General features: G+C 38.6%; 1 protein-coding gene across 1 annotated transcript in view; it reads left to right on the forward strand.

Moving 5' to 3' along the window:
• VPS54 (VPS54 subunit of GARP complex) overlaps nt 1–27,739 on the forward strand; it is a 58,581-nt gene that overhangs the window by 19,123 nt on the left and 11,719 nt on the right. Inside the window, 13 exon segments of the mRNA XM_029072305.1 lie at nt 1,712–1,873; nt 3,045–3,088; nt 3,090–3,287; nt 5,937–6,015; nt 7,912–7,946; nt 9,702–9,833; nt 13,643–14,028; nt 16,097–16,223; nt 18,563–18,670; nt 20,894–20,949; nt 22,869–22,965; nt 24,317–24,660; nt 27,188–27,317. Of these exon segments, the coding sequence (XP_028928138.1) occupies nt 1,738–1,873; nt 3,045–3,088; nt 3,090–3,287; nt 5,937–6,015; nt 7,912–7,946; nt 9,702–9,833; nt 13,643–14,028; nt 16,097–16,223; nt 18,563–18,670; nt 20,894–20,949; nt 22,869–22,965; nt 24,317–24,660; nt 27,188–27,317 (1,872 nt within the window). The 5' untranslated portion in view covers nt 1,712–1,737.

A 27,739-nucleotide genomic window follows, 5' to 3' on the forward strand; every position in this document is an offset into this window, starting at 1 on the left:
GAAGTGAAGTAACTTGCCCACAGTCACACAGCTGACAAGTGGCGGAGCCGGGATTCGAACCCATGACCTCTGGCTCCAAAGCCCAGGCTCTTTCCACTGAGCCACGCTGCTTCTCTGTCTCGACGATGACGCCAGACTACTTGTTTTGTTGTCTGTCCTCCCACCTTCTAGACTATGAACCTGTTGTTGGGCAGGGACTGTCTCTATCTGTTGCCAATTGTCCCTTTCCAAGCGCTTAGTGCAGTGCTCTGCCACATAGTAAGTGCCTCAGTAAGTACGATTGAATGAGTGATTTGCAGCACTGCACTGTGTTGTAGTAGTTGAGCTCTGTGGAATTAACTCGTGGGCATCAGGATTCAGTTCTTCTTCATGAGCACAGGTGAAACCATCAGCTGTGAGTTGGGCTGAAAAGGCACACTGGGACTGGGGTGAATTGTGGAGCAACCTGATTCTTGACTTTAGTTTCTTCAGACATATCAGTCCATTGATTCTGCGTTGTAGCTCAAAGTTGTCTCCTTGTTCTTTTGGGTGTATGTTTTCAGGGCACTGTTGTTTGCACGTAACAATTCCTGAAGGACTGTCCATAGGACTCGATAATACTCTTAGACTGTTGAGTTAAAATAATTTCGCCAAATCCTTAAAGGCAGATGTCCTCCAAGAGGCCTTCCCTGAATAGACCTTCATTTCCTCTTCTCCCACCCCGTCTGTGCTGTCCTTATAACTTGGATTTGCACCCCTCCCTCAGCCCCTCAGCACTTATGTTCATATCTGTGATTGATATCTGTCTCCCTCTCTAGACTTATTGTGGACAGGGAATGTGTCTACCGACCCTGTTGAACTGTGCTCTTCCAAGTGCTTTGCTCATAGTTAGTACTAAAATGCCATTGATTGATTTAGATAGTACAGCAGTGGTTTTTCTGTAAACAGTTATGTATTAGGTAGCAAGTTCCTCAAGGACTTGTCTAAATTCACCAACGAATAGCCTATATTTCTATGTCTGTCTTCCCCATTAAAGTGTGAACTTCTTGTGGGCAGGGAATGGGGTCTCATGCTTCTGTTGAACTTCCTAAGCACTCATTACAGCGCACTGATTTCAGTACTTTCTCAATAATAACCGATCAGTGGTATTTGAGTGCTTACCAAATGCAGAGCACTGTATTAAGCATGTGGAGGAATACAGTGCAACAGAGTTGGTAGACACACTCCCCGCCCACAACGGGCTCACCATCTGGAGAGGGAGGCAGACATTAATATAAAAAATTTATGGATGTGTATGTAGGTGCTGTGGGGCAGAGAATGGAGTGAATACCAAATGCTCAAAGGGCACAGATCGAAGTGCAAAGATGGCAGAGAGGAAGCTGGGGAAAAGATAGTTTAATCAGGAAAGGCCTCTTGGAGGAGATGTGACTTTTTATAAGGCTTTGAAGATGGGGAGAGTGGTGGTCTGGCCTAGATGGAGGGGAAGGGAGTTTCAGGCCAGAGAGAGGATGTGGGAAAGGGGTGGCAAGATAAATGAGTACTACTATTGTACTCTCCCAGGGCTCAGCACTGAGTAAGCATTCAATAAATACTATTGATTTTTATGTTCCTCAGTGTCTAATATAGTTTCTGCCTGCAAAAGATGTTCAATAAGTGCTTTTGGTGATAATGTTGGGGATGAGTTGAATGTTATTTACTGTTTCTTATCTCTTTCTTGTTTTTTTTAATCTAGTTTATGTTGAGTGGTGATTTTATGCAATGGCTTCAAGCCACAGTTCTTCACCAGTGCCTCAAGCAAGCAGCAGTGATGCTTTCTTTAAGAAGGAGGTGGATTCTTCTAAACATATTAGGCCTGTGCAGTCACTGCCAGATGTGTGTCCCAAGGAACCTAGAGGTAATGTTGTACAAGCAGGAGAAAATATTATTGAAAGCACATCACCTTCATGATTCAGCTACAGACAATATATTTTTCAGGTGCTTGTTTTTCTTGCCTTTAAGAAGAAAAAGAGAAGTACAATTTAAAGCTTGAAAATCCGTATTGCTTTTCTGGGGCAGTATAATTTGTTAATTTGTTATATTGTCATATCAAATTGAGCCATAACGTGAGTTGTTTTTAATACGTTTTTAAATTGGTCAACGTCAGGGCCAATTTGTTATTTACCCTGGTGTATCCCTATTGGTATGTCTGGGCCCATCACCATACCTTGATGATCTCTTGAGTTGCCATTATTACTATCATTATTATTTTTATTATTATTGCTAACATGATTTTACTGTACCTTGCTACTCTCCTTTACAGCCCAGAACGGACACTTGGCTCTGCTAATGCCAGCCTACTCTCTGCACCTTGATCTTGTCTATCTCACTGCCGATCTCTTGCTCATGTCCTGCCTCTGGCCTGGAATGCCCTCCCTCTTTATATCTGACAGATAATTACTCTCCTCATCTTCAAAGCCTTATTGAAAGCACATCTCCTCCAAGAGGCCTTCCCGACTAAGCCCTTTTTCCTTTTTTTCCACTCCCTCTGTATCACCCTGACTTCCTCACTTTATTATTCCCTCTCCCAGTCCCTCAGCGGTTACGTATGTATCTGTAATTTATATTAATGTCTGTCTCCACATCTAGACTGTAAACTCATTGAGGGCAAGGTATTTGTCTCTTCTCTTGTCACACTGTACTCTCCCAGGTGCATAGTACAGTACTCTGGACACAGTAAGTACTCAATAAATATGATTGCAGAGCACCATACTAAACGCTTGCGAGAGTACAATACAACAGAATTTAGCAGATTTGTCCCCTGCCCATAATGAATGCTTCAGAAATAAAGTTCTATATAAAAAAAGGATTCAGCAGTGAGTTTTATAGTATAGTAATTGTGCTAATATATGTATTAACTGAATTTGGTATTATTTAGGGTGGATTGTTTTAATGGAAACCTCGCTTCCAGAGCTATTGAGATCCTTTGTATAAAATACAATGTGCAAGCATTTTTCATTTTCTGGAATTTGTTTTCCAAATGCAGAGCAATTTTAATGGCTCACAGATTTCTGCTGTTGTTTTTACAGGCGATCCTAATAGTTTATGTGATGCCCCATCCCTAGTTGCAGATTCAACGTAGGTGGACTATTTATCATTCCAAAGTAAATCTCCCAGCAGCATTAAATGATCCTAGATTAGCAAAAAGGGAGTCTGATTTCTTCACAAAAACATGGGGATTGGATTTTGTGGACACCGAAGTCATGCCTTCATTCTACCTCCCACAAATAAGCAAGGAACATTTTGTTGTATATCAACAAGAAATCTCTCAGGTAAAACCAGCCATCTTTAAAGTTTGTAAATGTATATAGGTTGGAAGGATAGTCCAAAGGCCGGAAGACTGCCACTGCTTTTAGTAAAAATTAAGTAGTCGTTTTCTAGCATCTGTGTTTTGCTTAACTAATTTTACTTAAGGTCTCTTTCTTTCCTTTGTATTGAACAGATATTTCAGTTGTTCTAGGGTACTTCTTAAAAGCATAATTCTTTGTGTGCAAAGTTTGATCTGAAATTCAACTGCAGTAGTTTTCATTTTAACAGCCCCATCAGATTTTCATGGGTGGGGAAGTACATCCTCCATTGTCTAGGAAAAAACTTAGTCATATCTGCTCACCATGCCTATTTATTCTTATATTACTGTTTTGGGTGGTTGAAGAGCATGGCCTTATGCATCACCCTAATTTGAATATATTTCAAATCATACTATTTAAAATGAATATATGTATTAAAATGTGTAGTTTATTGATTTGATTTGGTATGTTAGCAGGAAGTCTTTGAATAATCCATATAAAATGCAGCAATTTTAAAAATGACATACATTAAAACAGTTACCTCTTTGAATTGAAATCTCATTCCAATTGGCCAGTGTGCTAAATTAAATCTAATGGTATAATCCTATGCAGCTCAAGTCATTTACTAGTCCTGGTATATAATAATGATAGTATTTGTTAAGCACATACTATGTGCCAAGCACTGTTGTAGAAACAAGGTAATCAGTTTGTCTCACATGGGACTCACAGTCCTAATCCCCATTTTGCAGATGAGGTAGCTGAGGCACAGAGAAGTGATCAGCCCAAAGTCACACAGCTGATAATTGGCAGGGCTGGGATTAGAACCCACAATTTCTGACTCCCAAGCCCGTGTTCTTTTCCCTAGGCCACGCTGCTTCTCTAGCACATACAACTGAGACTAAGTATGTCGTCATCTCTCAGGTTAAGGAACAGACCCAAGTAAATAGAATATACTCATTATCTTTTTGATAGCAAAAATGCACACTTTTGCAATGTGTGGATTTTTAATGACAACACCAGAGAAAACATTTAAAACTAGTCAAAAGATGTTGTTATTATTTGTAAATTGGACAAGAGAATGTATGTTAAGTATTTTGCTGGTTTGGCCACTCATTTCTAGCTAGGCCAAAGCTGATGTTTAGCTTGTAGATCTATTTTTGTGTGTCTCCTTTTCTTCTCTCTCTCTCTTCCTTGTCCCTCTTTTCCTCCCTCTCCCCTTTTCTCATGCTGTTTTTGATTTTCCTTCTTTTTTGGCTCTACAAAATATGGCCATATGTTATTCATTAGGACAAGAAAATGCTTGAATGTGGTATATATTTGGAAGTCACTTTCTACACAAAAATCCTTAATAACAGTTTTTGTGTTCCTGAGCAAGAAGTTAAGCTTACTATCTTTCCCTTTCATAGCCTTGGTAGTCCAAGGCATTGTTGTTCATTTTCAATCTAGGTAATGAAACCAATGATTCACCTAAAAATTTCCAAAGAAAAATAGAATTTTTGAGGTTGTCATATCCAAGGGCTCTATAGTGAGAATTTTGACTCCGCTTTACCATATTAAACAGCTAAATCACAACTAAAACTAGATCACAACGGGTGTTCTGTTGAAAACCTTTATGACAGGTTTTGTTAAGCGCTTAGTACAGTGCTATGCACACAGTAAGCACTCAGTAAATATGATTGAATGATGAAAACTGGCAGAAGAATTCCAAGGAAAGCAAGGGCAAGAAAAATGACATAACCCAGCCTGTAAAGGGACTGGTCTGCCTACACCACCATTGGGATATTTGGGTGTTGGGGGTGATAATATAGTAATAATTTTACAATTACAAAATATTAATAATAATAATTATGACAATTGTTAAGCGCTTACTGTGTGCCAAGCACTGTGCTGAGCACTGGGGTAGATACAAGTTAATCAGGTTGGATGCAGTCCCTGTCCCACATGGGGCTTACACTCTTAATCCCCATTTTACAGATTGACGAAACTGAGGCCCAAGAGAAGTAAAGTCACTTGCCCAGCGTCACACCGCAGACAAGTGATGGAGCAAGAATTAGAACTCAGGACCTTGTGACTCCCATGCTCTATCTACTGGGCCATGCTGCTTCTACCCTGCCAATAATTGGAGAACTCCACCTATCATTTGGGCAGAGCTTAGTTTTCCTTGGGGATGACTTTGCCGGGGGGAAGCCTTAGTTTTGCTCTGACTCTCATTGATAGCTACTTCCCCATTCTCGAATGGGTTCTACACGGGGCTCTGGTAGTTTTCCATGGGGTGAGGTCATTTTCGGGAATCTTTCAGCTGTAACCGGGGTAGAGGTGGTGGCGAGGCTGAACTAATTTGTAACTATTTCATTTTAAAATCTTTTCCCTGATCTTTCTCAAGCAAAGCTTTTGTCCACGTGCTACGGCCATGCAGCTGTAAGCATATGGTAGATAGCCTGGAATTTTATCAATATCATCTGTATATATAGTGACAAAACCTCAGCCTTTCACTATTTTTAGTCCTAGGCTCTTTCAAATGGACTCAGTAGCCCAAATCCCATTAAGTCTGTACTTCCAAAAATACATATTTTTAGGATGCTTTGGCATTGAAAACAAACTAATTCCTTTCCCCCCCACCCACTTTTCTTACAGAGAGAGAAAATTCACGAGAGATGCAAGAGTATATGTCCTCCTAAAGACACCTTTGACAGGACTCTTTTACATATTCATGGTATTGTTCTACTTCTATCTGAAAAGGAGCTTGTTAATTGGTGACTTCTTGATCCATTGATTAACATAAATTATTCTCAGCTGCAATTTTTACTTATACAGTTCGTATTTTTTAAAATATAACTTTCTGTGAGACTGTGAATGTGATTTTTCTAGGGGTTCTGGCTGTGAAAGTCTATTTGGGGAGGAGTTAGATATGTGTATGATGATAATGGGGGGAAACTATCTAGGAAGAAGTAAAAGAGAATTTTGTTACCAGTTTGCTATCCCATCCCTTTCCCATGAAGACCGTTTTTCTAACGTCTACACCCTGCCCTTTCCTAGAATAATAAATCATTTTTTCTTTGACCCAATTTAGAATTTGAACCTATGTTCATTACACGTGATGTCTTTGTGCCTTGGTTTTCCTTCATCTGATCAATTTTCTAGAATAATTTAGTTAAAATTGTATGCCATTTTCTATTACAATTGTGTGTGATGTTGTTATAAAACGCCCTGCTAAGGAAAACTTGCTTTGGAGTACTTCATGTGCTTGACTGTTGTTATTGTCATTATTGTTATTATCATTACCACAGTACAAGTACCATAAAATATTATTCTATTTGTTAAGTGCTTATGTGCAAAGCACTGTTCTAAGCACTGGAGTAGGTACAAGTTAATAATAATAATAATTATGGTACTTATTACCATACTATTTGCCTTACTCTTTGCCAAGCAGTGTTCTTAGCAATGGGGTAGGTACAAGTTAAACAGGTTGGATTAAGAGGTTGGACACTCTTAATCCCCATTTTACAGATGAGGGAACTGAGGCTCAGAGACTTGCCCAAGGTCACACAGCAGACATGTGGCTGAGCCGGGATTGGAACCCAGGTCCCAATCAGGTTGGATAACTGGCCCTGTCCCACATGGGACGCACAGTCTAAGTAAGAAAGAGAACAAGTATTGACTTCCCATTTTACAGTTGAGGAAATTGAAAAGTTATGATTTGCCCAAAGACAGCAACCAGTTGGCAGAGCTGCGATTAGAACCCAGATCCCCTGGCTCCCAGGCCCAGGTTCTTTCCACTAGGCCACGTTGCTTCTCATGACTCATGAATTATTACTTCCAGCATTTCATCAGGCTGTATCTGGGGAATGTGCCTACCAGTTCTGTTGTACTGTACTCCCCCAAGTGCTTAGTACAGTGCTCTGCAGACAGTAAACACTCAATAAATATAACTGATTGATCCAGAGAGATCCATAATTACAGGGAGATGTTCCCTAATTCTGCCATCATGTTCAAGTAAAATGTGTAGTGAAAACAACATACTGTGGCCCAAACATGTAGTGAAAACTCATGCTGGTGCAAGTGTGCGTACTTAGAACCCCTGATTTAATGTCAGTGAACTATTAAGACACTATGGAGTTGTGCAATGGCAAATGTTTGGCATTCTGTTGTGAGCAAAATAGTGGAAAGTGCATGGGACTGGTAGTCAGGAGATTTGGATAGTCTTTACTCAGTCACTTTCCTGTTGTTCGACTTCAGCTATTTCCCTTCTCTGTGTCTTCGTTTCCTCATTTGTAAGAAGGGGCTGAAATACTTATTCTCTTCTCTTTCCCTCTGAGACTGTGGACCCCTTGTGGGACAGGCTCTGTAACCGATCTGATTATCTTTTATCTACCACAATGCTTTGTACATAGTAGCACTTACCAAATACTGTCATAATGATAGCTAAATCTTCTGTCTTTTTGCCATGCAAGGAAGTTAAGAAACTTTATTTTTGGTACCTGTATTTACATAGCCTTTTGTAAAGAAAATAAGAAATGCTGATTTTTATCACAAAAAATTATTTGAGTCAGATGAAATCTGAAGTTTTTCATGGTTTTGTTTTTTTGGTCTACCTTCATTTTATTTTTAGATAAATCCAGGACAGATCTGGAACAAGTACCTAAGGTATGATTAGTGTATCAAACAAGTTTAATTATGGAAATGATGCTTTCTAGGCTTTGATCATGTAATCTTAAATTCTGCCTTATAATCTACACTTCTGACTTAATAAGAGTTTATACTAAGAGATTCAAACAATTAGTTACAAAACCCAGGTATTTTTTACTTTCTCCTGAGATCTTCTGGCTCTTACTGGATATACTCGGTATACAGTATGATTAAATATGATTTTGAAAAGCATATAATAAATTAGAATAGCATTTTCCATCATTAACAATTTCAAGATTCTAGTAAGTATGAGTTTAGTGGGTGATACGGCATTTAAAAATGAAACATATAAAGTAGTGATCTACCCTTCTGGAAAACATTAGCTGGAATATTTTGGTGAGTTTTAATCAGCACTTTACCTGAGAATTGGGATAGTGAATAAGGGAATGGGAGGGTTTAATTGAATTGCCTCAAAAATTTAATTGCAATGAAAAAAAACTGAGCCCTTGTTCCCAGCCCATCTGAGGGCATTTCTTAGGATCCATTCCCAAGAAATAGAACACACATTTGGATGAAAAACTTTAGTTACTATATTAGTCAATCAAAAAGTTACTTTTATGATGGAAGTTATAGAATAATTGTTGACATTGTACCCAGTCATTATATGTTAATTTGTGAAAATGTTTTCACTTATATTAAGAAAAAACTTCAGGTAAACAAATTATCAGTATGTGAATGTTTGTAATTATTTTCCACAGAAATTAAGGACATGTTTCTTGGCAACCAAAATTTGACTAATATCATTAGACTATGCCAATATCCTCATTGTACATTGAATACCAATATTCTAGTTACTGTATATGTGGAGTAACACCTATATGGACACCTTCTCTTCAGGTTTACCCATAAGAGGATATAGAGGTTAAAAGGTAGGAGTGGTTAGGGAGATGTAATGAGAGAAGGAACCTGTCTTTTGATTTCTTTCAGTTGTATTTACTGAGCGCATTCTGTGTGCAGAGCACTGTACTAAATGCTTGGAAAAGTACAATACAACAGTAAAGAGAGAAAATCCCTGCATACAATGAGAGAGAAACTTTGGATAGAAGGTAATCTGGGGAGTAGGGAGAATAGAGGTGAATTGTATTGGGAAATGTCTTAGCCATTATCAGACAGGTTATTTTGGAATTTATTGTGGTTTGCTCAATCTTAATACCACTTTTGAGACTTCCAGGGTCTCCCAGCCATCAGACAAGTAAACAGAGGCACAATCCCTGCCCAGGACTTTTACCTCTGTGGGTACTTTGTTAATTTTAAAGTATAAAGTTACTGCTAGGTAGTATTAGCAATTGTAATTTTAAAGGGGATAAGGCCTATGCGACAACATTTGGAGATAGTTTTAATATTTTGGCTTGGTATTATTGGTTAGACTGCTATGGTAGCAAACATGGTCCAGTAAGTATTAGTTGCTTTGATATTTTCTTAAAAGCTATGGAGGGGGCCTTAAATCTGTTGCTGACCTGGGTAAAGTCATTTTTTTCTTCTTTGGGCTTGTCTTTCTCCATTTATAAAATGGGAAATAGCAATTCCAATGCCATTTACTTTACACAGCATTTAAGATTTAATGAGTTAATGCTTGTAAAGGATTTTAAGTATCTGGTGAAAAAGCAAATTCTTTACGCTTAGTGCGTGTACTTCTGACAAAGATCATTGAACTTTAACTGAGTGGGTCCAAAGGGAAGATATGAGGAAGATCTGTTTTTATTTGTATTCCAGATTTTTATGAAACCAGATTTTGCCTTGGAAGATTCCTTAACGTTTAATGCAGTTTTACCATGGTCTCATTTTAACACTGCTGGAGGAAAGGGAAACCGTGATACGGCTTCCTCAAAGTTACTTCAAGAAAAGGTATACTATCTCTCATTTTGGTTATTCCCTAGTTATTTTGAAGTCAGGAAAAAATTCAGTCCCAGTTTCATGTTATCATATGATTTACAAATTATAAAGTGGTGAATCAGCTCTAGTATATTTATCGTCTTAGAAATATTTTCTACAAAATTAGTTTGAAGGATTGCTCATGGTAACACATTGGATCGTATTTTTCTGTAGTTCAAAGAAGCTACGAAAGTATCTACAAGCAAAAATCCAAATATCTCTATCACTTTAGCAGATGAGAGGTTGATTCATGCCTACTTAAAGTATAGACTTTGTTATCGTCAAGTGTCCTGTTCAACAATGAAATTAACCTTTTTGCCAAGAATAGGACAATATAGTAGAAAAAAGAATCAGGCAGAGTATAATCTAGTTCATATAGTGGTAGGCAGTATTAATGTTTCCTCCTTATTCCAACCATTAACTTTTGCCCTATCGATGGGCTTTTTCGAGGTACTGTCATCATCTCAATTTCAAATCTATCTCAACTTATCTCTTTATACTTTTTCAAATGCCATGTAGGCAAGAATTATAGAGGGGAAAAGTTATTTTGGATGCATTTTTAAAAACATTGCCTCTTGAGACGTAGCCTTGAAGTACAGACTTGAAGAATACTTTGTTTTTTATTTCCCTTTTCTTATATAAATAACTTAGAAGATTAAAAATATGCAATCCTGGAACTAAGTAATAGTGTCTTTTAAATTTATGTAGAATTTAAATGCTCTAGTCCATAGATTGTGATGCTAACATTTTAATCATGGTAGCTTATTTTATTTACCTAATGCAGTTGTATTATTTGTTTATAATGTAAGTAGAATCAATCAGTGATACTTGTTAAGCATTTACTGTGTGCAGAGCACTGTCCAAAGGTCCTGGGAGAGTACAGTCGAATTCATAGAGTCTGTGAAACATGGCCCTATGTCCCCGGGGCAAGTTGGAGAAACTTGATCATATGCAGAAATGGATGAAATTACTCCTTAACATTGAACTGGGGGATTTGGGGATCTCTGGATTTCATCTTTAGAGGTTTTAGATCTTCAACATCTTAAGCTAAACAAAGCTCGTTGAAGCCCAGAAATGTATTTCAGGTGACTGAGAAAGCTTGTGTGGCCCAGCTAGACAACTAAAAAGTAGTACGGGCCAGGAAGCTTAGGTTGATCTTTTAACCATCGCAAGACTCCTTACTTTCCTTGGAAGACTTTTTCACCTCTCTGCTTCTGCATGGAGACTTTGGTAATAAGATCAAGTTCTGGTAGTGTTTTCAAATTTACAGGTAAAATCATTTTGCCACCTATCCAGAGATGGTGTTTGTTAACCGAGTATTCACAAGCTTTTCTACATACTATGGTGATGCAAAGAGACTAGACCTGATGACAAGCTGAACTTTTTAAGTCATTCATTATTTTTGTTTAATATTCGTATTCTGACAGTGTGACTCATGTTTAGAAGATAACTTTCTGGCTTTTGAATAAAATGTTCACCTTTGAAGCCTATTTTAAGCATCCTATCTTGTAGGCCTGAGGTGGTTTTTGGAAAGTCATTGTGTTCTGCTGTACATGTTTAAATTCAGTTGCTTGTAATCTTGAAAACCATTTGTGGTTTTGACATTCAAATGAATACCTCCAATATCTCAAACTTCAGTCCCATGCTGTTTGGTCTAGTAGAAAACATATTTTTTAATTAAAGTGTCAGACCCAAATGAAGTGCAAAATAGGTCAAATATTGATGCTGTGACTAGGGGGATAATTGGATAAATTTATACTGAAATTAACCCCTCCCCCATTAATTTTTTTTAATGGACTTAATTTGACCATGTCCAAATGAGAGTGAGATTGAAAATCGATATGTGAGTAATTGTGGGTTTCATTATCAAGATCTTCATTGTAGTCAAAAGAACCAGCTCATATTTTGAAATGCTCTAAATATAAAATCTGGTCATTAAAATGCATCAAATAAATTCAGTTCTATCATAACACTCCCTTTCATTACATCTTCACTCTTAAATAATCAGGGAATGCTTTGTGGAATTAATGTATCTGGGTAGAATGCAGTGCCGGATCATTAAAAGCAGTTGTGCACATGTAATTGAAGTTGGTCAAGATGTACAGACTGTAAGCTTCTGAACAAGGAATGTATCTTCCAACTCTGCTATAGTGTACTCTCCCAAGCTCTTAGTACAGTGCTCTTCACAAAGTAACCACTCAAAAAAAGAAAATCAATCACTGATCGATTGACCCTAATATGCTATTTCTTATTAATGTGTGGGTTTCTTCCAGAAATCAACTCCTGTACTAAAGAACTGACTTTGTATTTTTTTTTTTGTATTTTTTTTTTTAGAAAATTTCTCTCCTTCCTTGAGAAATTGGCATCCATGGTCATTTCATTTTATTTTAGGTCTGTCATCATTCTTCGTTCATTCAATGATATTTATTGAGCGCTTACTGTAAGTAGAGCACTGTACTAACCATTTGGGAGAGTACATTACAACAATAAACATCTCGCATTCCCTTCTCGCTACATTAAAGAGTTCTCACCTCAAAATGAAAATGTGGGTCGTGTTAAGTTTTTTTAATTGATGAGAGCGTTTGTTACGCTAAATTTAGCATGGAGTCCTTAACATTGCTGTGAATTCTGTGACATCGAGCATTTGTTTAGATATGCTGTATGAAAAATTGGTACTCTTCATTCTTCAATCTACCAAACTCAGACAAGTGTCACTGTCTGATTCAGGTGCTCTAATTTTGGGGCATCAGTTCATCCCAACTAGAAAAAGAAACATTTATGGACATGCAAGGATATTTTTCTGAGGTTGGAAAGGACATTAGGCAATAGGCTTAACTACATTACGTATTTGAATTACACATTAGGAGAGGTAGACCAGAGAAACAGCCTGACCTAGTGGAAGGAGCTGGAGCTTGGGGGTCAGAAACCTGTGTTCTAATCCTGGCTCTGCCACTTGTCTGCTCTGTGACCTTGGGCAAGTCATTTAACTTCTATGGATTTTTAGCTCATCTGTAAAATGGAGATTAAGATTGTAAACTCCATGTGGGATGGGGACTGTATCTATCCCAGCACTTAATACCGTGCCTGACACATAGTAAATGCTTAACAAATACCACAGTTATTACTATTACTTCCCCAAGGTTGCACAGCAACCAATTGGCAAAGTCAGGATTAGAACCCAGGTCCTCTCACTCCCAGGCCTGTGCTCTTTCCACTAGGCCATGCTGCTGCTGGTTGTGGGGAGGGAACATGTCTACCAACTCTGTTATATCATACTCTCCTAAGTGCTTAGTACAGTGCTCTGGACACAGCACTCAATAAATATGATTGGTTGGTTGATTGTCATTCTTCCTCAAAAGGTGCATTGGGAGAAAGTGGAAGAGGGTAAATTGTGCTAGATTTTAAGGACCTTGTGAGCTGGGATCATGTCTACCAACTCTATTGTAGTGTACTCTCCCAAGCATTTAGTTCAGCGCTCTGTGTACAGGGAGTGTTCAATTTAATACCAGGGATTGATTGAGGTGCCTCATTTGAAGATGGAAGTAGAAATAGGAGCGAGCAGAGTGCTGTTCTTGGTTTCCAGTTTCTCCGATTTCCTCGGCTCGGTTCTATACCCCCATATCAAGGAGACATGAGCAAGGAACAGGTTTTTGGGCCAATAAAGCTCACTGCCAGATCGACTGTGATAGTATTTTTTGACTTTATAGGCAATATTGAAGTGGATAAGAAATCCTACTAACAAATATAATACCCAAGCTTTTTTTTTCTCCTTCCTTCTTAAGCTGAGCCATTATCTGGATATTGTGGAAGTAAACATTGCTCATCAGATCTCTCTCCGATCAGAAGCATTTTTTCATGCAATGACTTCTCAGCATGAATTGCAGGACTACCTCAAGAAAACCTCCCAGGCTGTAAAAATGCTTCGAGATAAAATTGCACAGATCGATAAAGTAATGTGTGAAGGACCGCTCCGCATTTTAAGACTGGCTCTTACCAGGAATAACTGTGTCAAAGTGTACAATAAACTGAAGTTAATGGCCACTGTACACCAGACTCAACCGACAGTGCAGGTGTTGTTGTCCACATCCGAATTTGTTGGGGCATTGGATTTAATAGCCACAACACAAGAGGTTCTACAGCAGGAACTTCAGGGCATTCACAGTTTCCGGTAGGTCCCATCCATTAACCAATAGAAATAATATTAGAAGAATTTTTTTTAAGGAATACAGGTTTTATTTCTGTTGCCATCAACAGGTGGGAATATATTCATATTTAAATGATTATTTTTATGTCTTTTTCAGTGCCTCATTCACCAAATTGCTTTCTCATTCTAATTTGTAGTGTTACTGACATTCCTTAGTAACCTAGGTTGTCTTTGAAGGACCTCTGGATAAAAAGATTCAAGAAAACCAACTTTATTTTTAGTAAAATGAGTAAATGAGTGGTCCTCTATCTGTTGGCCAACCACCAATGACCAAACTGCATAAAACATGCCACCGTGGGGGACTTCCACTCTCTGGCATTGTCTTTGAGTTCAGTGCAAAATTGTATAGATGGATTGAGTAGAAATATAATTAAACCTACTTATGTTTAATAACTGCTTTTCCAAACCTAAGCCAATTCAGGTAATAAACAGTTCAGATTATCAAATAAATGTTCTGTTAAAGGCAAGAAACAAGTTATATTATTTTATCAAAACTTCTGATTATCTGAACACTAGCAACTAACTGTTCTTATATAGGTAGGATTAGTGTATTTTACAAAAAAAAAAAAGGCGGGGGGGGGGGGGACGGACAGTAATTCTTTTACAAAAAGGGGGCAGTAACCCAGAAGGAAATGAAGGAATTGCAGTAGTATTTATTGAATGTTCACATGGTGCGGTGCACTATAGTAGGTTCCTGGGAAATACATGATAATGAAGTAACACTATCCCTGACTTTAAGGATATGGACAGTGTGAGCAAGTCACTTAATTTAGTTTTTGCCCTCAGTATAATGTTGACTTTTATTTCCTACACTTTAACATATTTTAAATATTTGATGTTTTCCTGGTGAACCTCATAAAAGAGTGTCGCAGTTAAGTACCAGGATTATTAACATCATGTTCTGTAAGGTATTTGATTTTTTTTCAACTTTGTATTTACCATTGCAAAAATAAGAAAGTCACTTCACTTCTCTGTGCCTCAGTTACCTCATCTGTAAAATGGGGATTAAAACTGAGTCCCATGTGGGACAACCTGATTACCTTGTATCTACCCCAGCGCTTAGAACAGTGCTTGGCATACAGCAAGCACTTAACAAAAATACCATCCTTGCTATTTAGTCTTTCGTAGTGGATGAAAAATTGAATTGGGTCAGTTTTTAAAGTCAATATTTTCCATGGTTAAATATCAACTCCGACTGTAACATATGCTACAATGTTATAGGATATGGGTGTGATTCTTTTTTTGTGATGCTAAAGTACAAGTCACAGTGTTTTTTGCAAAATATTCCGCTCCCTTATCTTAGATCAATCTCACATTTTATCTAAGAGGAAGTTAAAACATCACAACAAAAATTATACCTGAAAAGTGTGTACATGGTTAAGTGCAGTAGCAAGAATTGATTTAGTCTTAAAAATTTGGTGGTTAAACAGTAAACTATAATGTCTTCTTTAGAGTATTTATTGGTCATTCTGTGAACTTCAGGTTTACGACCCTTTTTAGTATGCACAGTAGGCAGTGTTTATACCATAATACACAATGTCCTATAGTTTATGAAAACTACCATTATCAGTAAACAAACTTGCTGTTTACTTTGGCTATCAAGTGTGTTTCTAAATGACCCCTTTATGTAGGTCACTGACTCAACTCTTTTGTAAAATAATTTTTCCTGATTTTCTTACTATAGTTTTCACATTATGAATTTGCTGGTATAATTTCATTGCTTTAAAAACTTGATTAATTAAAAGGAAATCTCCTCAGCAGTAAAATACTGATATGGTTTATTTCCTTTGTAACAGATTCCTCCTAACTTATCCTCCTACAGGCGTATTTGTTGCATTTTGTCTTGTCTTCCCTTCAAATGCAAATGACGTATCAACTATGAATTTAAAGAGCCCAGATTCGTTCAAGCATCATTTTAATGTAGAGAATCCTTCAGTTGAAAGATTTTTAACCTAGGGAATTTCTTGATTTTAAATGAAATAATTCACATGTGGCTGTTTATGAATATTTACTTCTGGCTGTTCTTTCATAGGCACCTGGGATCACAACTTTGTGAATTAGAAAAATTGATAGACAAGATGATGATTGCAGAATTTTCTACTTATGCACATAGTGACTTAAACAGGCCCTTAGAAGATGACTGCCAAACTTTAGAAGAGGTTTGTATATTTCCTGCATAGAAAAATATTAGTCCCTTTATTATCATCACTGTATTTTAGTGGTAACCTGGATAAGAATAAATTTGCCCTTGTTTTCCAGCACGTTAGCCTAAAGGCATTTTTAAGTAGCGTGGGTGTCTGTGTCAGTGAGGAGGAGGGGAATTTTGATGGCAAAGGTAGGTAGAGAGTGATGGGCCAGGGAAACTTGGAGTCGAGACTGGAGACTGTCTCTTGTTGCCATTCCACATGGGTCTTCCACTTCCACTCCTTGAGAGTGGGAGAGAAGGGAGGACATGATAGTAATAAAATAATTGTGATATTTGTTAATTGATTACTGCTTGTGAAGCACTGTACTAAGCGTTGGCCTTGGAGTCAGAAGGTCATGGGTTCTAATCAGGCGCCACCACTTGTCTGCAGTGTGACCTGGGGCAAGTCACTTCACTTCTTTGTGCTTCAGTTACCTCATCTGTAAAATGGGGATTGAGACTGTGAGCCCCATGTGGGACAGGGACTGCATCCAACTCGATTTGCTTGCATACACCCCAGGGCTTAGTACAGTGCCTGTCACATAGTAAGCACTTAACAAATGCCATTATTATTACTATTATTAGATACAAGATCACCTGGTCCCCCAAAGGGCTCACACTCTAAGTAGGAGGGAGAATAGGAATTTAACCCCCATTTTACAGATGAGGTAACTGAGGCTCAGTGAAGTGATTTGCCCAATACATAGCAGGTAAATTGTGGAGCCAGCATTAGAACGCAGGTTCTCTGACTCCCAGGCCCTCTGACTCCCAGGCCCATTCTCTTTCCACTAGGCCATGCGGCTGCCAGGTGGATGTTGATTGGAGTGCTTGATATTCAGTAAACCCTGGTTTAAATCTCTCCACAGCTGGTTCTCTCACTGGCCCTCTTCTTCTCTCCAACCTTCCCTGGATTAGCTTTCTCCAGCAGCATTTTTTTTACCACACTGTTACTGCTTCTGCTGACTACAGCTCTTCCCAGCCCATCCTCTCCAAGTCCTACTCCCACCTCTGCCTCTCTGCCATTTAATGCATTCTTTTAAATTTGGGAATTTTCTGTTGTGGCGGTCAATTTTTTTCTTGCTTAAATTTACACTAGGATGATGTGGTTATTAGATAACTTTCTTAAGAAATTAATAAAACCAGAAAAGCAATTTGAGGGTGGGGCTTTTTTGCCTTGTTTTGAAAAATTGCCGTATTACTGCTTTTACAAGTCACATCATGGTTGTGGTTCCTGACATGGGACAAGTGAACATTCACTCAGTGATGTTTACATAATAAGCTAAATTGCAACTGTGAGAAAAAAATATTCACCTGGAGTTTCTAAAAGTAAAAATCCCTCAGATAGATGTTTGGTGTGGCAGGCTTGATGGGCTGGGGTTTGGTGACTGGTTACCAGAGCCAAAGGAAAAGGAGTTCAATGGTTACACAAGTTCCTATTTATCCTCCAAAATCTGAAACCCTCCCTCCATACCAAAACCCTTCCCTATACACACACACTTTCTGATTGGGATTGGAGTTAGACCTACCACTCCTGTTCTGATTCCAGCAAGGAGCAGAGCCAGCAACTAGGAATGAAGGGATAGGAAAATGGAAAATAATAAAAATTCAGATTAATCCTGGGCATGGTTTCGTTCAAAGAACCAATGTCCACTTGCACTGCATCCAACTTGTCTTTTCCCATTAGGGAATACATTCCTGGGCTGAAGGGACAAGTAAGAGGAAGAGAGGTTGGAGGGAAGATCAGGTGGTGGTGACAGAAGAGAGGGGTCAGCGAGGCAGGAAACAACAGAGGTAGAACTTCCATATACGCCGCGTGAGTTCTTATTTGGAGTGGCTACTCGGGAGACCTGAAACCCTCCTCTCATCTCACCAACTGCTTGGTGACTTCACTAGATCGACTTCACCTCCGTAGTTGGCAGGTATGCAAGGAAGAGCCCAGGAAAGTGGCAGTCTTTGGAGTTTGCGCCCTAGGGTTGACATCAGTATCTGTGCCAGGTTACCATCCTCTGCCCCCAGCCCTGCAGTAAGGCATGATGACCAGTTTTGGCTGTTTTTCCCTGATTTGACTGATTTGGAGAAAAATAGACCAATCTCAATGCGGAAAGCAATTGTTGATTATCTAAACACTCTTTTGTGAATGAAGAGGTCCCTCAGACTAGCTTCATCCCTTGTAGTGTGAGATCAAAGATGAAAAACTTAGTTGTTCATGCAGTGCCTGTGTCATCATTTTACCCGCATAATTTAGAAATGTAAGTTTTTAAAAATGTCATTGACTCTGTAAACTAACTCTGCTCCCAACCTTTATTTTATTAGGAAAGATTAATATCACTTGTATTTGGACTTTTAAAGCAAAGAAAACTCAATTTTTTAGAAATATATGGTGAAGAAATGATTATTACAGCCAAGAATATCATTAAGCAGGTAATCATGCATCCTCAGTTTAAGCTTCTAAAGTATTTCTGCTAGTAGGAACTTAAGAGTTGCCTGAGTGGGGGGTTGGGAATTGGATTAGATGTATGCTTTCATTATTCCTGCTTCGTCTTGTGCTTCCCTGCTGAGATAAATCTAATTTGCCAGCCTATGAAGTGGGTATTTCAGTACTGAGAAGGGTTTTGTGAAGCTTAAATGTATCATTTATTAACTTTTGTAAAATATTTTGGATTAGAATGTACAGTGAAAGAAACTCTTACTTTAAAATATATTTACAATGACAGGCTGATCATCCAAATCAGGGCCACCTCAAGGAGTTGGGGGAAACAGGGCTCCAGACAAGTCACCCAGAATGAGGCCATTTGTCTTTGCAGGTGGGGGTGGTGCTTACAGACTGGAGCTGTTGGTTGGTTCATAACTACCCGTAAAGTGTTTTTCCTTGCTCTCCTAGATTGACCCCTTGGAGATATTGGTTTAAAACCAGTTTGATCACACAGCAAGCCATACTGGTCACTTAGAGGAGTTGGACTCCCTAGGGCGGTACAGTAGTTGCCCCAATTTGCTCTGTGTAAGGCCAGTTCCAATCAAAATTCAGTTGATCTGAATGGCTGGTTACTCAAACCAAAGCCAATTTAAATTATTATGAGGGTGGGGGAATAAAAAGATCGAGTACCCAAACAAAATTAGGCATAAACCTATATGAGTTTGGAAATCTAGTTGTGCTTGGTTATCCAAATTTTGGATTATCTGAATTAGAAATCCATCCCACTCCTTAGTTGGGATAATTTGCTCTCTATTTTATATCCTGACACTATCCTACAGACATGAATTCTTGTTCATTTGAATTATTTTTCCTCTATGACCTTATTAAGTTTGGAGCAACATTGAGGTCTGAGACAGCTCAAAAACGTTACAGAAAGTAGGACCAATAATTTAATGGCATGGTATAGTATGAGCTGTATCTTTACTAGTGGGTATGCACCTGTTTTCTGGAAGTTTTGCATTGTATTTCTTCAGCCTCCCTCCTTCAGAAAAAATGTAAAACTAAAGCTGTAATGTAGAGCCAATAAATACTTGTCAGAAAGATGCCAGCAGGTAGTCTTAAGTATTCTGATAAAAATCTTACACCCTAAATTGGGATTTTCAGTATTTTACAATTTAATCTCAGAATTTCATTGAAGGTAGTCCATCCTCACAGCCAAGCCCGTCTTCCCTTCCCTCTTTCCCTCTTCCTTCCCCCTACTTCTCAGAGGCATAGTTATTCATTCATTCAGTCATTCAGTCATTATTGGGCGCTTACTGTGTGCAGAGCACTGTACTAATCGCTTGGAAAGTACAATTCAGCTATAAAGAGAGGTCATCCCGCCCCACACCGGGCTTACAGTCTAGAAGAGGGAAGACGGACAACAAAACAAGTAAAGCAGGCATCAGTAGAAATAATTACAATTATAGATATATGCATATATATACACATAGTTATGGGATTGGCAGTATAAGGAGCAGGTAATAATAATTATGGTATTTGCTAAGCATTTACTATGTGCCAGAGAAGAGAACTACCATCTCCCCAGAGTTTAGGCCTCTGGGCCTGGAGCATAGTTTCTTGCTGGGAACCTGGTAGACACATAAGCTTCTGGCAGTAATAATACATCAGCAGGTTCTCTTCTTTCCTGCTGGAGCGATTCGTGCTTCCCAAAGCTCTTATCTCATTAGCAGATTCAGCAATGACATGAGCTACTGCTGCTATTTCTCCTACTACTATAATGGCCAGACCCTCTTCCTTGAATATCCTGGTATCCCAGGTAATTATCTTAAGTAATTACTTGAGTTGCTCTTGGAATTTTAATATACACTAGTCCAAAGGCACTGTCAAGTGATGGAAGGTAGTGATGGGGGAACTGCAGTGGGGCTGGGGAGAACTAGTCTAGGGAGCATAGGAGAGGAAAGATAAGAGAACCAGTAAGAGACCTTTTGTCTTTCCTGAATTTCCCTGAGCTGGTACTCTCCTAGTGCTTCTGTCATTCCTGGCGGAGAGAGACAGAGCATATGTTGATTGGACATAATCCTGAAGTAGCAATTTCTGATAACCAACAAACATCCTTGCTGCGGTAATATTTTTGAACACTTTCTCATATGCAAGCCTAAAAAATAGGATACCTAGATTGTAAAGAAGCAAATGAAAACAATTTGTTTTTTTTTTCTTAAACTTTACAGTGTGTGATTAATACAGTTTCGCAGATAGAAGAAATAGACACAGAAGTTGTCGTAAAGTAAGTATAACTGGGTTTGGGGGAAAAGAAGAAAATTCTTTTAGTAGCGATGATTAAAACGTCTTTAATTTTGTAAAAGTCAGGAGAGCTAATAACGTCACCACTTCTGTCAGATTGGTCTTCTCCGAGACTATTGGGCCACAGATATTTGGCCCTATTGAGATATTTGGCCCTATTGGCCCTATTGAGAAGCAGCGTGGCTCAGTGGAAAGAGCATGGGCTTTGGAGACAAAGGTCACAGGTTCTAATCCCCGCTCCGCCGCTTGTCTGCTGTGTGACCCTGGGCAAGTCACGTGACTTCTTGGTGCCTCAGTTACCTCATCTGTAAAATGGGGATGAAGACTGTGAGCCTCACATGGGACAACCTGATTACTCTATCTCTCTCAGCGCTTAGAACAATGCTTGGCACATAGTAAGCTCTTAACAAATACCAACATTATTATTATTATTATACTTCCCACTTTCATTTTTGAAAGGGACAGATGTTTAAAATACATCATTTACCCATATGGGCTATAGCGACCTAGCCAAGGGTCTCTGATCTTGTTCATGATTTCCAGATTCATGGACCTCTATAAGGATTTTATTTGCCCTCCTCTGCCCTCCATCTTACTTTGTACCATTCATTGCCCCACATTTGATTACTTTCAAAACCTCCACTTCCAGGCTCTATATCCCTGACTAGAATGCTTGTGACAGTCATCCCTTCTAACACTTCCTCAGCCTGAGCTGCTCAAGCATAGTCGCTTTTACAACAGACATTGTAACCTCAGGGATATAAAAGGGGTATCTCTCCTCTGGGGGGGGGGGGGGTGTTGTGGGGTGGTGGCGTGGGAGGAACATGTGAAATGTGGAGGAGAAAGAATGCAGAATTTACTGCCTACAGCAGGCCTCTCTCAACCCAAATGTGTTGTTGTAACTGAGGTGCTAAGGGGCGGGTCCCAAGGGTGTAAAAAGACTTTTGTACAGTCTTTCACTTTGCCCCTTTTTAACTCCTTCTCTCATCTTATTTCAAGCAACTAGGCAAAATTGTACAAAGGGAAGGACCAGGAAGGGTAGTCTGGAATCTCCACTACTACACTGTCACCAGTTAAGCCCTTGGTGGCTTCTGGAATGTCTTTGCAGAGATGTGGAATCTCGCATCACTGAGTTCCCAGCTGGCAAAAGACTCCTGTTTTGACTCTGCTAGAGGCAGTGTGGAAGGAGAAATTCCTCACTCTCATCCTCCTTGCCTTCCCTCTTCCCTAGGCAGACAGTTGGTTTCAGATTACCCACCCAGTTTATAGAGGAAATCCCATAATTCAAAGGACAAAGGTTTCAATCAATCATATTTATTGAGCACTTACTGTGTGGCGAGCAGTGTACTAAGCACTTGGGAGAGTACAATATAACAATATAACTGATACATTCTCTGCCCACAGTGAACTTACAGTCTAGAGGGGAAGACAGACACTAATATAAATAAATAAATTACAGATATGTACATAAGTGCCTTGGGGTGGGGATGGGTGAATAAAGGGACCTAATCAGGACAATGCAGAAGAGAGTGGGAGAAAAGGAAATGAGGGCTTAATCAGGGAAGGTCCATTTCCTGTCGGTGTAAATTTTGAAATCTAAGGGAATTTAGAAAAGGGACTTAGAGTAATAAAACATTTGGGTTTCTGTGAGCGTTTTCTTCCCTTACCACAAAATTAACTTGGGCTTTATTAGGAAAAAATGGCTTACATGTCTGCCATAATAATTCAGTGGTAAGATAACTGATACATAGATGCATACTTAGTATAAGACAATTCTTTATCTGTTGGCGCATTTAATTAGATCACATGGTTAAAACCTTGTATGGTAATACATCCCTTTTTTGTTGCAGATTGTATTGTAGTCTAGGAAGGGTTTTTTTCAATTATGCTTTCTTTTTGCAGACTTGCTGATCAGATGAGAATGATGAATTTTCCTCAGTGGTTTGATCTACTAAATAATATTTTCTCAAGGTTGATAGTCTTCCTCCAGAGGGTTAAGGTAATTTCACAAACTTATCAATCCATGCAGAAAGTCTTTCAAAATAAGCTTTTCAAATAAACCTAGAATAAAGCAGGAATTCCTTGTGTAAGTGAATGGCTGCTTACGCAACGCAGAATATCCTCACAGTTAATATTTGACTATTTTCTGGGTTGAATTTTTCCAAAATTGTTATGTTTTGAAATAAATGACAAAATAATAATAATAATGATGGTATTTGTTAAGCGCTTACTCTTTGCAAAGCACTGTTCTAAGCACTGGGGGGCATACAAGGTGATCAGGTTGTCCCACATGGGGCTCACAATCTTAGTTCCCATTTTACAGAGGAGGTAACTGAGGCACAGAGAAGTTAAGTGACTTGCCCAAAGGTATTTCACACCTGGTCTCTTCAAACTCCCTGCAGGTGACCTGGCCTTCAGCCTAACTTCTCATTTCTCAGTCAGTTATATTTATTGAGTGGTTACTCTGTGCAGAGCACTGTACTAAGAATTTGGGAGAGTGCAATGTAACAGTGTAAGAGACATTCCCTGTCCCTAATGAAGTATTTTTTTATAATGTCACTTCTTCTTAGAAGGCTTCTATAATAGTTGCCTTACAAATCAAATTAATATTCCTAATCAGTGACTTCCTATGGTTGGTTCCCCTTTCCCTAAAACCATTCATCTTCTGGTAGACTTCAGCTTTACATAATAACACACAAAACAATTAAATTCAGAAATGTGTATTATTGAGCAGCTGGCATCATGGAAATAGCACAGGACCAGGAGTCCGGGGTCCTGAGTTCTAATTCAAGCACTGCTGTGTAACCTTGGACAAGTCACTTAACTTTTCTGTGCTTCAGTTTCCTCATCTGTAAAATGGAGATAAAATAACAATTCTCCCTCCCACTTAACGTGTGAGTCCCATGTGGGACAGGGACAGTGTCTGACCTGATTGTCTTGAATCTACCCCAGCCCTTAGTACAGTAGTCAGCTCATAGTAAGGGCTTAACAGATACCATGTTTATCTTTTCTGTTATTGTGATTATCATTATTTGATCATGTAAATATACTTCTTGTGTTACCACTGTTGAAATATATATATAATGTTTTTGTCAAAATTTTGAATCTTGGGAATACATTAATTCACTTCCCATTATTTCCTATGGGAAACTATTTCATTTAGCTCTCTCTTTCATTTAATACTCTTTGGTTTTGTGGAACTAATTAAGAACATTGACTGGGACATAGCAGTAAAATATTTCTTTAAAGCAGCAAATACTTCAATTTGCTTTTTCTATCTCAGAAATGCAATAGAAATACAGAGTTTTGAATAAGCCATCCTATAAATCCCATTTTTAATTTTCTCCTAGGCAACGTTAAATGTTGTCCGTAGCGTTGTTCTGTCAGTGCTTGACAAAAACCAAAGGACTAGAGAACTGGAGGAGACTTCCCAACAGAACAATGCCAGAAAAGACAACTCCGTGGACACGGAAGTGGCCTACCTAACCCATGAAGGCATGTTTATTAGCGATGCATTTAATGAGGGTGAAAAAGTCCCGCCTGTGGCTGCTGACACTACCTCCCAAAGAAATGCATCTCCAAACAGTGAGCCCTGCAGCAGTGATTCGGTATCCGAACCAGAATGTACTACTGATTCTTCATCCAGCAAAGAGCACGCAACATCTTCTCTTACACCAGGAGGAGTGGACTTGATGTGAGTTCAGTGGTTTCTGCCAAATCTTATTTGCTGGATTTTGATGTGCCTGCACATTGGTTTGTCAAATACAATTTACAATATCCAGGCTAGGATAGCACTGTGTGAAATTTGATAAATGAATCAAATTCTCCCTTAGTCATCCATCTAAAAGATGCAGGAATGAGGGGAAATGCTCTATTACTTGAGAAATCCAGGTCATTTAAATATTTGTAAATACAAGTTTATTTTTTCACTTAATAATGATAACGATGATGATGGTATTTGTTGAGTACTTACTATGTGCCAAGCACTGTTTTAAGCAATGGGGTAGATACAAGGACATCAGGTTATCCCACGTGGGGCTCACAATCTTAAATCCCCATTTTACAGATGAAGGAACTGAGGCACAGAGAAGTGAAGTGACTTTCCCAAAGTCACACAGCTGTTAAATGGCGGAGCCGGAATTAGAACCCACGATCTCTGACTCCCAAGCCCGTTCTCATTCCACTAAAGCCACGCTGCTTCTCACTTAAAACCATTGCCAGCAGGCTAGCAATTTTGAATAGTTTTAGAGAAATCAATATGCATCTCGTAGTTACTCAGTGTTTTAATTGTCACACGAATATTGCCACACCAAAAACCTGCTATTTTTAAGGACTATTTTAAGGAGGTGCGGTTCTAAAAGGGAATTGGAGCTTGTTGCTTTGAGCCATCTGGTCTAAACAGTATTTCTGATCTTCAGTTGATTTTCCATTCTCAGACCAGCACTGCAATTTAAAAAGACTGTCAAACCTAGAGGCTTTTCTTTTCAGGACTGAGATATTTATTTCTGACATGTATTTCTCCTAATTCAGTTTGTTTTTTAATTGGTGAATTATTTCAGAATATTAGAGAGCTTAAAAGTGCAGTGGATGAATGATAAAAGTAGTAGTTGATCCTTTTAGGACATTATGCAAGATATTTTTGACTATTTGATAGTATCGATGTAAAATTGTTTGTGGTATATAGCAAGTGGTCCTATAAAAGATATGTTTTCTTTCATTTCCATTATCTCTGAATTATTTTTTAAGCTACACCAGTGTCACCCCGGAATCCTAATGCAACTTAGTAGTCCACTGGCATCAGTTTGTTTCCTAGTTACCTTTAACCTAAAATATCATAGATTTTAGAAACAAAAGATAGCGATTCATTAAATGTGTTTTCCCACAAACAAAATCAGTGAAAGCCAGACTATTTGAATATTCCTTTTTCACATCCAGAAAATAGTCTATGTCTGACCAGGTAAATAGTAATTAGCTCCATGGAGTATGACTTTTTAATCTAATATTTAGAAAAGAACGTATCGGTTTATACCTGAAACATCGTGATCCCTTTTGCTCATTTTAGCACCAGCCTAATATACCGGAGCTGATCAGTCCTTTTATGTTTTTGTTTATTAATATACCCTGCTTCTATCAAGGGGCAGCATTACTAGAGACCAGGTTTTAAAGTCCTAATTGAGTTTACTGGCTATGGTTCTGTTCACTAGGCCAAACCCAGTCACAGCAGCAGCCTTCGTGTCGCTAACCTAATTTACAAACGCTATCAGAGCACATCAGTCACACTCCCTCGAAACCTCCAATGGCTTCCCATTGCATCTTGATCAAAACAAAAAACTCCTAACCATTAGCTCAAGGCCTTCCATCAGCTGATTCCCTCTTACCTATGAATAAATAAACCGATATACACTGAAGTGCTCAAAAGTGGCTGATTGGGTGGATTGATGAGGGAGATAGGGATTAGGCTGGCTGTGATTCCGCTGCTCAAATCCAAGCAGGAATTGTCTTCTCTGGCTTTCAGCTGTAGCTAGCGAGAGTTGTGAAAGTTTTAAGTGCTTGGTAAAGTGCTCAATAAATACCATTGATTGATTATGAAAGCCATGAATTAAATACACAGAATATCTCTTGCTTAGTACACCAATTTCTAGCATCATTATGAAAAATTATAATACAGTGAGAGTTCTCGAGATTTCAGTCTAGAATGGACCCTTACTAGATGGATCATTCATTGGTGGCCTGCCATAATAAAATTCACCTATTTCAAAGAGTGAGCAATATAACATTCTTTAGCACCTCTGCATATATGTTTATAGTTTAATACCTCATCTGATACCTCTTTGTACTCTAAAATCTCCCACTCAAGATTGTAAGGTCTCAAGGGCTACAATCGTATTTACCAATTCTATTGTGCTTTCCAAACACTTAGCACAATGCTCTGCACACAGGCACTCAATAAATACTATTGATTGATTCTTCCCGTCACATAAATGTTTTCTGCTAAATTCTTGGCTCCTATGTAAACACATGATCCATATTATTATTGTTATTTTAATGTATTATTATAGCTTTGCAAATGTGCCGTCATGGACCACACACTGGAAATCTCAGCTATAGAGTATAGAAAAACTCCTTTATTAGGTTTTTTGCTTTTTTAAAATTTTGTCTGAGGTTTGCCTACAAATGAAGTAAAAAATGTATACTTGTAAATACTCGAACATTATTTTCAGGTTCAGTGAGGACGTGAAGCTGACTGACTTAGAATTGGGGAAGCTGGCTAATGGTATTCAAGAGTTACTATATAGTGCCTCAGACATCTGCCATGATCGGGCGGTCAAATTTCTAATGGCGAGAGCAAAGGTTGGTTATTTTGAGCCTTCTAGCATTATTATTATTACTACTACTATTAACACTTACTAAGTTCTTACACTGTTCAAAGCACTATACTAAGCTGTGGAGGTAATTACCTGAAAATCAATAAAGACATAATCCTCTAAATGGGGAGTTCACAGTTCGGATTGAACTGAGAAAGCTGAGGAATGTTTTAAATTCTTGTGGTTACTCAGAAAATGTCCCTCAAGGCTCTGTTCTGGATCCCTTTCTCTTCTCCATTTACACTCATTTCTTTTGGGAAGCTCATCCACTCTCACAGCTTCACTTACCAGCACCATCCAGGTGACCCCCATATCTACCTCACTAGCCCTGACCTTTCTCCTTCACTGCATTCTTGCATTTCTGCCTGCCTCTCGAACGTCTTTACGTGGATATCCTGTTGGCACCTC

The sequence above is a fragment of the Ornithorhynchus anatinus genome, chromosome 9 (assembly GCF_004115215.2).
Source record: "Ornithorhynchus anatinus isolate Pmale09 chromosome 9, mOrnAna1.pri.v4, whole genome shotgun sequence".
Lineage (NCBI taxonomy): Eukaryota > Metazoa > Chordata > Mammalia > Monotremata > Ornithorhynchidae > Ornithorhynchus > Ornithorhynchus anatinus.